The 13,345-nt window shown below is 48.1% G+C and overlaps 1 protein-coding gene across 3 annotated transcripts in view; it reads left to right on the top strand.

Moving 5' to 3' along the window:
* EVC2 (EvC ciliary complex subunit 2) overlaps window positions 1-11,816 on the top strand; it is a 143,024-nt gene extending 131,208 nt beyond the window's left edge. For all 3 annotated transcript variants that reach the window (XM_068543238.1, XM_068543239.1, XM_068543237.1), the window contains 3 exons: window positions 5,729-5,925; window positions 8,676-8,777; window positions 11,100-11,816. In XM_068543238.1, coding sequence (XP_068399339.1) covers window positions 5,729-5,925; window positions 8,676-8,777; window positions 11,100-11,370 — 570 coding nt within the window. In that variant the 3' untranslated portion in view covers window positions 11,371-11,816. The remainder of the gene's footprint in view (window positions 1-5,728; window positions 5,926-8,675; window positions 8,778-11,099) is intronic.
* Window positions 11,817-13,345: the final 1,529 nt, after the last annotated feature.

Raw genomic sequence — 13,345 nt, 5'->3', positions numbered from 1 at the left:
ATGATAACCAGGAAGGCCCAGTTCTCCCTCCCTGTCTCCCTCCCTCCCTGTTCCTCCTCCTACTCTTTCTAATTACTCCTCCTCCCCCTCCTTCTCCTCTTCCTCCTTCTCCTCCTTTTTCTTCTTCTTTCTCTTGTGATCTCTCTGTCTCTGTCTCTCTCTTTTTTGTTTTATTTCCTCATGATTACACTGCCTTAGGGACAGCATAGTTTGAATTACAAAATTTGCATGAAGGATAGTTTCCACACGAGCACCCATGTTTTCATATTTATGCAACTTTGCCAACTCCTCCTTTTTTGCATATTTATCACAATATCAAAATAACACTCTCGAATGCCTGCTCTGTGCTAGACACATCACACATCATCCCAGTTAATGCTCACCATTGCTCTGGGGACCCTGGCAGTGGGAAGAGCCTCCCCAGGGCACTGCTGCAAATTCATCAGCCCTTCTGTGATGGTGATGATACAAGCAGCAGCTGATGTCAGCCCAGCGTTGAGGAGAGGCATGGAGAGGATCATCACGTGACAGATGAAGAAACTGAGGGTCAGAGAGGTGATGTGACTTAGCCAGGGTCCCATAGCCAGTCAGTGGGGGCTGGTTTAAAATCAGGTTTTTTTTTCCCTTTAAAGGCTCTACTCATTCCGTTTCATGCTACTGCACAATTCCCTTTAAAGCAAAATATTTCCTAATTGCTTCATGAGTAAAACGGGAAGGGGGTCCTCATTTAAAAATGAATGGTACTAACCCCACAAGGCAGGAAGTTTCCCTGTGCTGTGGGGAGAGGCTGGGACCCCATCTGTGGTCCTCACTGAACTCACCTCCTTTCTCCCTCGGTGCTCCAGCATGGCTGCAGCCACTGTAGACAACAGAGCGGCATTCTTTTCTAACCACGTAAAGGATGACTTAGATTCAGCTTAAGATCTTCTAAACGGGCTTTGTTCTTGAATAAATATTGACTGTGCTCCTAGTAAGTGGCAAGTGCTATCCTAGGCACTGGGATTTTAGCAGCAAACAAAACAGATAAAGCCCATGCCCTCAGGAGCTGATATTCTAGTGGGGAAAGCAGGCAATCAACAAAATAAATACATAAACCAAATAGTATTTTATGTGGATTGTGATCTCATTTTTATAGTCATGTCCATCCATCCATCTGTCCATCACTTCATCTGTCTGTCTATCCATCCATCCATTCACTTGTCTATTTGTCTACACATCCATCCATCCACCCATCTATCCATCAGTCCATCTGTCTGTCCATCCATCCATCCACCCACCCACCATCCATCCATCCATCCATCTATCCATCTGTCCATTTGGCCACTCATCCATCTATCCACCTAACCACCCATCCATCCATCCATCTGTCCATTTGGCCACTCATCCATCTATCCATTCACCCATCTGTCCATCGGTATACCCATCCATCCATCCATCCATCCATCCATCCATTCATTCATCTACTTATGTATATGCCTAAAAATATTCCTGGAATGTGGTTTGCCTAATGGTACTGATAACTATTTCTGGATAGTGGCATTTGGAATAATTACTTTAAGATTTTTGTGCTTTTCTACATTGTTTGATTCCTTAAAATTAGCACTATTTCTTAAAAATCAAGGCAAGGATGAAATATGCCAAGATACACTGAAACAATGGAAATCCATGCCAGGTCCAGTGGTGGTGAAGCAGAACAGGAGAGAGGGACAGACAGGGCCTGCCGTTAAGCCTGGTATTTCTGCCACCACCTTCTGCATGAACAGCCGGTCCCCACATTGCTTTGTGATTCATTTCAGTCTCTAGAAGTGACCCACACAGATGCTTTTTGTGTCACCACCTTCAGGAAGACTTGACCCAGTTAATTGACCTGTGTTAAGGATTATTTTATTGATCAGAAAGCTTCAGAGCTGGGAGAGCCATGGCAGTGGGCCGGTGGGTCCCCACTTTCACCAGTGGGGATCCCAGTGATGAAGCGTTACTCCTCTGCCTCAGGAAGAAGTGAGTCTACAGGGTGTTGATGGAGTTTATTCTTCATTTATTCAACCCACGTCTGTTGATGTTTTTCTCTGTGCTAGGAACCGGGTTAAATGCTGGAGGTAGAGAGGCATATGATGCTGACCCCATCCTAAAACCTCACTGCAGAGACACATGAGAAATTGGACAATTGAATTTGATACAAGAATTGGACAGAATACTGTTGATTAAAACCAGAGAAAAGCAGAGGAGAGGCATCTGTCCCAGAATGTGGGGTCAGGAAAGGCTTCCAGAAGCCCAACACTAGTGTAGAAACCAAAAGAATGAGTTGAGGAGAGCCAGACAGAGAGCACTTTGGGGAAAAGTGTACTATAGGCAGACGGAAGCACGTGGGTCGCAAGGAAAGAGCTTGGTATTTATAATAACACTTTTCCCCATCACTGCACTGAAAGCATTGGTCAAAGTAGTAAGCAGCCCCGTGTTTCCAAATCCAGGGGTCAAGTCCATGCCTTTGTCTTTCTTGATCTCTCTGTGGCACTTGATCCACAACCCTTTGCTTGAATATGTTCCCTTCTTGGCTTCCAAACCCTGGACACCTGGTTCTCTCCCAGCCCTCTGGCTACCTGTGGTCAAGCCCCTATGTTGGATGCATTGTGGCCTTTGGACGTTGGGAGCCTGAGGACTCGGTCGTTGGACCTCATTCCCTCTCATCTACATTCACTCCCTTGCTGATGTCTTCACCACACTGATTACCATCTAATCTTAGCTCCAGACCCCTGCCCTGAACTTGAGACTTGACATCGCCATTAGTGACTTAACCTGTCCAAACAGAACTCCAAGTGACTGACAGTCCCCTGTCCCAGGCTTGCTCCACTCATCTGAGTAAATGACACCAGTTACCCAGCAGCCCAAGTGAAAGATGGTGGAGTCATCCTTTCTTCTTGTCTTTCAATGAACCTTGTTAGCTCTACCATCAAAGTGTCTCCTGCATCCCACCACTTCTCATCACCTCCCCTCCACCACTCTGGCTCACACAGCTACCATCTTTTGCCTGAGATGCCACCCCTCTGCTACCTCACTTGTTGCAGATGGTTCATGGCCCCTGTGTCATCCAAAGTAATCTTTAAAAAATGAGAATCAGCTCATGCCACTCCCACTGCTTAAATTCCTGCAATGACTCCCCAGCTCACCATGAAGACAAGTCAAAATCCTGCCTATGATGAAAAGGTCCGTATGAGCTGATCCGCCGCCACCTGTCCCAACTTAACTGTTGTCACTCTCCTTCTCACACGGTCCATGCCAGCCACACTGGCCTCCTTCGCTCTCCATGAAACATGCCAAGGATATCCCCACCTCAGGGTCTTTGCCCTTGCCTTCCCTCTGCCTGGAAAGCTCTTCCCTTCCATGTGCCCACGGTTCACTTCCTCACTTCATTCAGGTCCCTGCTCAGATGTCACCTCCTCGGAGAAGCCTTCCCTGACTACCCGTCTCAAATATCAGCCACCCCCACCCCTCACCCTCTGTCTCTTTATCCTGCCTTGTTTTGCATCCTGGCACCTACACTGCCTGATACGGTGTTTCTTTGTAGGCTTACCATCTGTCTCTTTGACCTGACTGTGAGCCTCGTGAAGGCAGAGACTTTGTCTGTGTTACTTACTGCTCCGCCTCCAGTGCCTGGAACAGGGTCTGGTGCCCAGTAGGACTCCATCGTGGTGTTGGTTGAATGAATAAATGTACTAATAATCTGGCACAGTGGCCCACCAAACATGTCTAAGTCCTAATTCCCAGAACCTGTGAATATGACCTTCTATGGCAAAGGGGATTTTGCAGATGTGATTAAGGATTTTAAGATGGGGGTGTTATCCTCGATTATCCCAGTGGGCCCTAAATGTAATCACAAGTGTCCTTACAAGAGGGAAGCAGGAGTCACAGCTTGAAGAGAAGGCCATGTGACAATGACAGAGGCAGGGATTGGAGGATGAACTTTGAAGCTGGAGGAAGGGGCCATAAGCCAAAGAATGCAGGCAGCAGCTGACGCTAGGGAAGGCCAGGGAAAGGATTCTCTCCTGGAGCCTCCAGAAGGAGCCAGCCCGGCTGACCTTGACTTTAGCCCAGTGACACTGATTTCAGACTTCTGGCCTCCAGAACCGTAAGAGAATAAATGTGTGTTGTTTTAAGCCCAAGTTTGGGGTGATCTGTTACAGCTGCAATAGGAAACTCATACAAATACTGTAACAACAGCAACAACCAACACTCACTGAATGACCTTGACCTGTCAAGCACAGCACTTAGATGTCTTGTAAAGTCAGAATTCTTTTTAGGTGAAGGTAACAGAAATTCATTTCAAACTAGTCTGAGTGTAAACGAAATATATTAATACCCTGACTATCCCCTCAAAGAGCAGAGCTGAGCTCTGGGGGCTCAACTGGCAAAGGACTCTTTGTGGGTCTCTCTCCTTCTCTCTCTCTCTCCCCTGTTTCTTTGTGTCCACTAATAAGCTTATTCCACACAGGAAGGGACATGAAAGCTGACAGCCCTGAGCTGATGGCCTTTCAGCATCCAGCTCTCCTGGTTTTGCTGTATAAAGTGCTTTTCTCTCCTGGGTTTGCTGTGTAAAATCCCAGGGAAGGTCTCTGGTTGGCCAGGTGGCCAGGCATGCCCACGCTGTTGCTGGGAAAGGGAGTTTGCCTTCTTAACACAGACCAGTTTTACACGTCACAGCTCATTTTGTCCTCACAAAACCTTTTGGCATAGGTATTATTGTTACCTCATTTTACAGATGAGGGAGCTGAGGCCCGAAGAGAAATAAAGACACTTCCCAAGGACACACAGTTCTGTGCAGTGGGGCTGGGAGCCAACACAGGTTTGGGGGAGTGCAGAGCCTGCCTGTACTCTCTCTTTCTCCTCAAACCTTTTTCTGAAATACTTTTAGGTTCACAAGAAGTTGCAAAGCTAGTATGGAGAGTTCCAGTGCCCTGATCCCTGTTTCACTGTTTCCCCCCATGGCTGCATCTTACAGGACCCTAGGACAACATCAAAACCGGAAAGTTGACATGCATATAAAATGCATGTATAGTTCTGTGTCATTTTACCGCATGTAGTTTAGTGTGACACCGCATTTAAGACGTCGAACTGTTTGGTCGCCACAAAGATCTGTTTGTGCTATGCTTTTATAGTTATATCCACTTCCCCCCCACACCCCTAACCCCGGCCACTAATGCTCTGTTCCCCATCTCTAAATTTTGTCACCTCTGGAATGTTATTCACGTGGAAGTACAGCGGGGCCTGGCTCTTTTTACGCAGCGAAACGCCCTAGGGATCCATCCAGTTCTTTCCTTTCACTGCAGACTGGTATTCTATGGCATGGCCATAGCACAGTTTCTTTAACCATCCACTGATTTAGGCACATTTCAGTTGTTTCCAGTCTGTGCTGTTCCCTCTGAGCCCTATCGCCTCACCGAACATGAGTAGGAGGAGAAATTACTAATGGGCCCAGGCTGTAGCTGCGATGAGTGAGTGGAGAGTAGTTGGAAGGGATGGATTAAGGCTTGGGGAATGTCACGGGGAGCCAAGGCTGCTGACCAGATAGATTTTTCTTGACAGCTCTGCGAATTTGGGAACATGTTTTCAAGACTGAGGTACTAAAATATTTATCTCCCTGGGACAAGAAGTCCTAAGACTGTGATCCACTAAAACTTGCTGTTCATCAAGGTTAGAGCCATGAGGCTCCGAGTCCCTGCGTTCACTCCTCTAGGAGCTGAGACTGGCGTCCTACCTGTCGAAGCTGACAATGCTGCCGGGGGGCACGCTGCGTTGGCTCCTGAGCGTGGCTGTGCCTGCAGCCTTGCAGCCCGAGCTGCTGGCCGTGCTGGATCCCGTGGGCCAGAGGCATCAGGACCACACAGCGGAGAGTGACGGCGGCGGGGCGCAGGCCGACCTGGGCAGGAGGGGGTGAGTACAGGGTGGGAAAACGAGGTCCCTGTAGAGAGAACGGGTGGGAGAGGGGAGCGGCACCACGGGGCACAAGCACACCCGCCTTCCCAGGGGAATTTCTTTGCTCAAGAAGCAGACAGCATCCAGGAGAGTCTCCATGCATCCTCTGTGTAACTCATGGCAGACCCAAGTATTTTGTCCACAGCTTCTCTTTTCATCACCAATTCATTTCCCCAGTAGGATCTTAAGAGAATAAGTTGCCTTGGGCTGTAAATATGCCATATATGCGTATTTACAGCCCAAGGAATAAATAATAAAGGAAATAAATAAATACAATACATACATAAAGGAAATAAATACATAAAGGAAAAAGAAGAAAAAAAATGTCCATGGCTCTGTCAGCTGGAGAAAATGGCTGTTAGCGTCTTGCTACCATTCTTCCTCCAGAATGTGTTTCCTCTGCTGGGTTTTATGAGTCTGTGCATTGTGTGTGTGTGTGTATAGGAATCCCAGTATATACAACCTTGTGTCCTGCTTTTCAGAACCTTATATCAGAGGCAAGTTTGCTTATTACCTTTCGACTCTTGTCCACGTGCAGACGTCTTTCTAATTATCACACTATTTTGACTCTCTTTCTGCTGTTTTTATTAACAACTTAAAATTCATACTTTTCCCAGTTATTGAAACATCTCCATAGATATTATTTTGAACAGCTGCCTATTATTCCACTGAGGTGTGTAGCGTAGTGTATGTAACTGTTACCCTCTTACTGGACATTTAGTTTGCGTTCATTTTTCCTCAATTATGGATAATGCTGCAGAGCTGCTTTTTTAGGGTCAAGTTTCATGTGTGCGTTTGATCAGTTAAGGGTCTTTATAAGGCAAGACGTGAAGCGGGGCTGTGGATAAGGTGGGTTTGGGGCAGCCAGTGGTGCCACTTGAGAGCAGAATTTGTTGGGGGTGAGGCTACAAGGAAAGCCACGACCAGAGCTGAAAGTGTTGAAGGCCAGGCAGTGAAGCCGAGGTCCTCAACCAGGACCCACAGGAGGCTGGGGATGGGTGTCTCGGAGCCCATGAGTCTGCCAAAATGGCATGATTGTGTGGAAAAGTGTGTATGTACATTATTTTTCCTGACTCGTAAAGGCGGTCCCTGACTCAGCTGAGGGCTAAGAGTAGGGTTAGGGTGAGAGGAAGGATAGGAGCGTGGGAACAACAGCTGTTGAGCAGGGGTGGGAGTCCACAGGGGCTGGGACGAGCCTTCCTAGAGTTGGTGGGGCCCACCACGAGGGGCTGGATGTGAGTGTGGTCACAGGAGCTGGGGTGTGGGTGGGGTCAGGGCTGGTGTGGGCGTGGTCAGAGGGCTGGGTGTGGTCAGAGAGTTGCATGTCTCAGCCTGGTTTCTCTCAGTGCACAGTCAGGCAAGAGCATGAAGATGGCAGATGTAGGGGGTGACGCTGGAGCAGGAATGTGCAGGGTCACAGCGATGTCACCTCTGCCTGAGGGCTGCCCACGAGGTCCTTGTTTACGGGCTCCCCTTCGGCCAGTTTAGTTTGGGAGGCTGGTGAGCCAGCATGGGCAGGTGGATGTGGGACAAAGCAGGAGTGCCCAGGTGGCTTGTCACCAGGAGTGTGGAGCGTGGGCATGCCCTTCTGTAGCCCGACCTCGTGGCCAAGTAGACTGGATGACGTCTGGAGTCAAAAGCCACTCACCATAGCCTCTGAGGGCAGGGCAGTCACTACTCCTGTGTCCCGAGCGACTGGTGCCTGGGCACACCATCAGTTCGGAGTCTTGGGTTTCAAGCAGCAGAAACTGACTGATGAATCTAAGCAAGAAAGGGTGTGTGAGGGACCTGTCAGGATCCAGGACGAGCTGTACGCCAGGTCCCTGGACGGGCAGGACCAGGAGAGCACGAAGACCATCCTCTCTGGGTGCTCCCTTCAGAGGACCAGCCTTCTCTGCCCAAGAGCTAGACTCCTGGGACAGAGAGCCTGGCCCAGCATGGGCAAGGGTCCTTCACCCCACCAGCTGGGCAGTGTGAACCAGCTGAGGCAGAGTATGAACTTGGCCAGAGGCAGGCATAGACAGGACTCTCTCCTACACTGACCTTTATTGACTTGACCTGAGCCCAAGCCTGCGAACATCTCCCCACCCCCTATTCCTTATACACTGTCCCTTCTTTGGTCAAGAATCACACTCCTTCACGTGGCATGAGGACTCCCTGCCTCACCCACCTTCGAAGCCTCCACTGTGCCTTCTCAACCTTCTTATTCATATATTCATGAACACTTACTGAGATCCTCGTATGTCGACTGTCTTAGGCACTGGTGTACGTGGGAGAGTAAGGGACAGTCCTGCTGCATGGAGTGTCCACTCCAGTGGGGGAGATGGACTGCACACAAGCCGAGGCAGAGAGCCCATTCCTTCTCGAATGCTCCATGCGTTCCCTCTGCTGGGATACCAAGATTCAGCTCAAGTGTCCCACATCTCGGCAGCCTTCCTTTATCTGACTGATGTCACCTGGTACCTGTCTGTGACCCCTGGATCGGGGACCCCTTGCGGCAGAGACTGTGTCTTGACTCGGCCAGAAAAGATGCTTGATCAGTGTTCGCGGAGTGAGTGAGAGAACAAACGTGAAAACTCCCAGGGTTTCTCATGTCAGCCAAAGGTCACACTGAGGGAGGGGGTCCCCATCGTGCTTTTTAAGATTATGCATCACTTGAAGATTCTGTTCTTTTTGAAAATATAAGAACGCTCCCTTCTTGCCTTCAGGAAGCATCAGGGCTGGTGGCAAGCCTTTGAGAGCAAACTTCGAGGAGAACTGATAAGCAGAGGATTAGAAAAGATGCGCTGGGCTCACAAGAGGAAGGAGAGGTAATGAGGGCATCTGCTCAGGTGGGCTGAGGAGGGCAGCCAGGCTGCCTGTGAGCTGGGAAGGGGAGGCGGAGGGGACCACAAAGGGAGGGTCACTGCAAACATACCAACATTCCTTCCCTAAAGACCGCAGTCTTTATTCGAAGTGGGCTTAGTTTGAAGTGAAGTAAGCAGAGAAAGACAGATATCATATGATACCACTTATGTGTGGAATTTTAAAAGTAATACAAATGAACTTATTTACAAAGCAGAAAGAGACTCACAGACGTAGAATACAAACTCACGGTTACCAAAGGGGATAGCGGGGGCGGGTTGGGGGAGGGATAAATTAGGAGTATGGGATTAACAGATACAAACTACTAGATATAAAATAGATAAGCAACAAGGATTTCCTATATAGCATAGGGAACTATATTCAATATCTTGTAATAATCTATAATGGAAAAGAATAACCTATAATGGAAAAGGTGCACTTTGCTGTACACCTGAAACGAACACAATATTGTAAATCAACTATACTTCAATTTTAAAAAAAAAAAATGCAAAGTGCGCTTAGTTTACGAGCTGAAGATAGCCGCCAGCTATCAGTGGGAGAATGCTCTCCTGTCATTTATTAGCATTTTAATTGCAGTATTTATTTTAACTAATGGCTCTTTTTAAATAGAATCTCATTAGAAGGAGAATAATTCCTTATAGCTGTTCAGACTTTATAGTTTACAAAGCCCTCTCCCACCTTGCTGCACTGAGCCTCCCCACTTTCTGGAAAGTGGGGGAAATCCCACGGCCACGCTTCACCAGCTCAGGAGGTCAGAGGAAGAGACCCCTTGCCTGCAGCTGTTAAAAGTGACCGTGGAATTTAGGGCCATTTAACCAACCCCTTTATTTCCCCGAACTTCCAGGCCAGCGCTCTTCTCACTCTCTCGAGTGCCTTCTCTTTCAGCTGTGGTGATTGCACACCTGGAGAGCAGAGGAAAGTTAGAGGCAGAGCGGTTTTAGGGTGCTGCAAACAACAGACCAAGGGTCTCGCGTGTTTCCCACTAGAGATTCGGAAAAAGGGTAACATGAGTCACAAGAGTTACGTTAGCCCATTTAACGTACAAGGTTAAAATGGGATAACCAAAGTGTGCTCTGGAAACAGAGGATGTCCAAGAGAAGTGTCCTGCCCCTTCCATAATTTCTCAGGGCTCCGGTGAAGCCGCAGAGACAAGCTTCCCAAATAGTCCCTGAATAAAAACCTGGGAGCCATTGATAACGGGCCAGGTATCAGAATTTAGTCCCAGAGAAGTTAGATCCGGATATTGAGCCCAAACCAAGAAAGTTAAATTCAAGCTGTATAAATGTAAAGCGTTCCACTAAGGAACGGAAGTCAGTTGTTCTAGATTAGCATGGGGTGGGGCTGCTGAATGCCCTCCTGGGCTGCACTGACACAAGTGGGCGAGTACAGATCAGGAGAACCCTGGCGCCGCTGTCTTGGATCACTGTACTCGCCTTTTTGCCTTGAGGTGCTGTGTACGATGGTGGGAGGAGGAGAGACTGTGAATCAGTCCAGGTTGCCTTGAGTCCTTGCTCAGATCATGCAGCTGCCAGGGCAGGAGTTCGTGGTGAGGGGGATGGAGCCTCATTAGCCACGCCTGTTCAGGAAGGGCCCACGAGCCTACCAGTGGCCTCCAGTAGGTCGACCCCCAGTGACATGGCCTCGTCCTGCACCGCTTGGGCAAAGGACCCTGTGGCTTTCAGGTTGTATAGCACTCTCAGAAAGAGTCAGAACCATTATGAAGAGCAGCCAGGATTTAGGGGCTGGACTGCTTATGGGCAGGGCTCCAGCCATCCTTTTACAGGATATTCCCAAAGCGTGTTGCCCTGTTCTATTTCAAACACATTTTACCTAACTTCTAACTGTTGCTTTATCATCAGGTTTTATCAGCCTGCTTTTAGTGTGAGGCCCACAGGCAGGGGTGTCCTAGGAAATGTCTCACAATTGTCTGGGGGGAGATGGGAGCTCTGATTTGTAGCACTTAGTTTCCGTGGTGTGAAACACTCCCACTGTGGCTGATTCCGTGCTGACAATATGATGACAACAGGCTCACAAAACTCCACAAAAGTGAACAGTCATGAGTTGGTGAGAGCTGTCTGCACCACCACTGCCACAGGCTTCAGCTAATCTCAGGGGCAACCTGGCAACCACAGGGAAAAACCTTTCTTTAAAAGACACTTGATTGGGGCCCTAGGGGCAAAAGGGGGTTTTCCTAGAGAACTCTGTCAGGACACTTGGGAGAGTCAGTTGCCAAAAATGTCGTATCTGATCTTCTGTTCTTCCTTTAGCATATTAAAGAAGACGTGTCCCCCTCTCAGAGAGAGGATGATAGTCTCTGGAAAAGGAAGTTGGCCACACCTGTCACTGGAGTCCATTGGTGAACTGGCCCCGGTGCCCATTGTAGGGGCAGAAACCATTGATTTATTAAACACGGGCGAAAAGCTCTTCATCTTCAGAAATCCAAAGGAGCCGGAGATCTCACTGCACCTTCCTCCCAGGAAAAAGAAGAAGAACTTTCTGAATGCCAAAAAGGCCACTTGGGCCTTGGGCATGAACTAGCCCAAAGGAAAGCTCCAAGGAGTCTGAAGCCAGAAAGATTTGTTTCCTCCTGCCCACATGAGTGTGTGTATGTGTGTTTATAATGTACAACTTGCAGGTATTCACTGCACTTGCAGAGGACACATCCATCCACTCTCCCTCCCTCACCACGACTTTCATGGGCTCAGTTTAATCTGGTCCCATGAATTCCCAGATGGCCCATTCCCTTCAGCATCGCAGGGGACATGAAGAGACAGGGGACCAGCCCGTGAACCCTCGTTGCTGTCAGTCCCACCTTGCTGAGGGTCTGGAGGAGCCCCGGGCCCCTAATTCACATCCCCGCAACACCTGGCTGAAGAGTGGGCTGTGTGTTGAAGGCAAGGCTCTCTCTTCTCTCACATTGTGTGTTTGTTACATATTCTATTTTTATCAAGGGAGCTTTTGAAAATAAATGCATTTTACCTAAAGCTCTTCTCAAGGGAACTCGTCTTTGCTTTCTGTAGGAACAATTTATTTTTAATCCCTTCTTGGGTTTTGGCCCCCACGTTGTGATGTTCAATGGAAATTTGCCCTCCATCTTTCCAGGGGCCAGAAGATGTGCCAGCCACTGGGCGATACCATATCCAACTCAAATCAGGAAACTCAGAGGCTTAAGAAGGTGAGGGGATTTAGGCAAGATCATAAAGCCAATAAGTAACAAAGTCAGGACTCCACTGAACTCCTTATGGCCCCAAACCCTTGTCCCTTTTCCTGGACTTGGTAAATGGACACATACCTGCCCTCAGGTGTTTGCCAACAAACTGACTGCACACAGGTCCTCGTGTTGCACAAAGTGCTTTCCTGTGCCCTGACCCTCTCCATCCTCACAGTGTGGTTGGATCATTATACGAGCTTTTCTGAGAACCAGGCAAAGAATACAATTATAATGGGTCTTTGCTAAGCGTGGGAAATGATTAGGCAGGGAATCCTGTCACCAACGAGAAGAAAAGGGATTCTGATGAAGCATCTCTTACATGAGAGTTGCTTCTAGACCCTTACAGCTATTTGAACCCACTTCTTTTTTTTTTTTAATATATGGCAGGTTCTTATTAGTTATCCATTTTATACATATTAGTGTATATATGTCAATCCCAATCTCCCAATTCATCACACCAGCACCACCGCTGCCACTGTCCCCCCTTGGTGTCCATACGTTTGTTCTCCACATCTGTGTCTCAATTTCTGCCCTGCAAACCAATTCATCTGTACCATTTTTCTAGGTTCCACATATATGTGTTAATATATGATATTTGTTTTTCTCATTCTGACTTACTTTACTCTGTATGACAGTCTCTACATCCATCCACATCTCTACAAATGACCCAACTTCATTCCTTTTTATTGAACCCACTTCTTAATCCTTGACAATACCCAGCAGATGGGGATCACTACTCCCATTTTACAGCCAAGGAAGCTGAGACTCAGAAGGTTTAAGTAACTTGCCTGTGATCACACCACGTGTAAGGGAGGAATCCTCACTTTGAACCCAAGTCTCCTAGCTTTCAAACCCTTACCTGCCATGAGACATCGCATTGCCTTTGGCAACCTAAAGGCCAAGTCTTACTTGCAGTTTCCCATCAGCATGCGTGCAGCATGGTGATCAGGGATCTTTGCCTGGAGTTGCACTTCTTCCAGGGGGCAGCTGTGTACCATCGTAGTGGCTGCCAGTTGGCCATATCTCTGCATGAGCAGATATGCACAAGTAAGCAGTGCAAATGCAGGAGAGAAGAGTGGATGGGGTCAGTTCTCCCATCAGAAGCTCAAGTGAGAAGAGAGAGGAGAGAAAGAGCAGTGATTTTCACACAGGATAGTGGAGTGGGAAACGCATGGTCTTTGGTGTAAGCTTACTTAAGTTCAGATGCTGCTCTGTTGCTCCTGAGCTGTGTGGCCTGTGGAAGTCACCTGACCTTTCAGAGCCTCATATTCTTCATCAACAAAAGGATGATGAGAATCCCTT

The sequence above is a fragment of the Eschrichtius robustus genome, chromosome 4, assembly GCF_028021215.1.
Source record: "Eschrichtius robustus isolate mEscRob2 chromosome 4, mEscRob2.pri, whole genome shotgun sequence".
Lineage (NCBI taxonomy): Eukaryota > Metazoa > Chordata > Mammalia > Artiodactyla > Eschrichtiidae > Eschrichtius > Eschrichtius robustus.
Note: the sequence above shows the minus strand (reverse complement) of the source record. Positions and strands in the feature narration are given on the sequence as shown.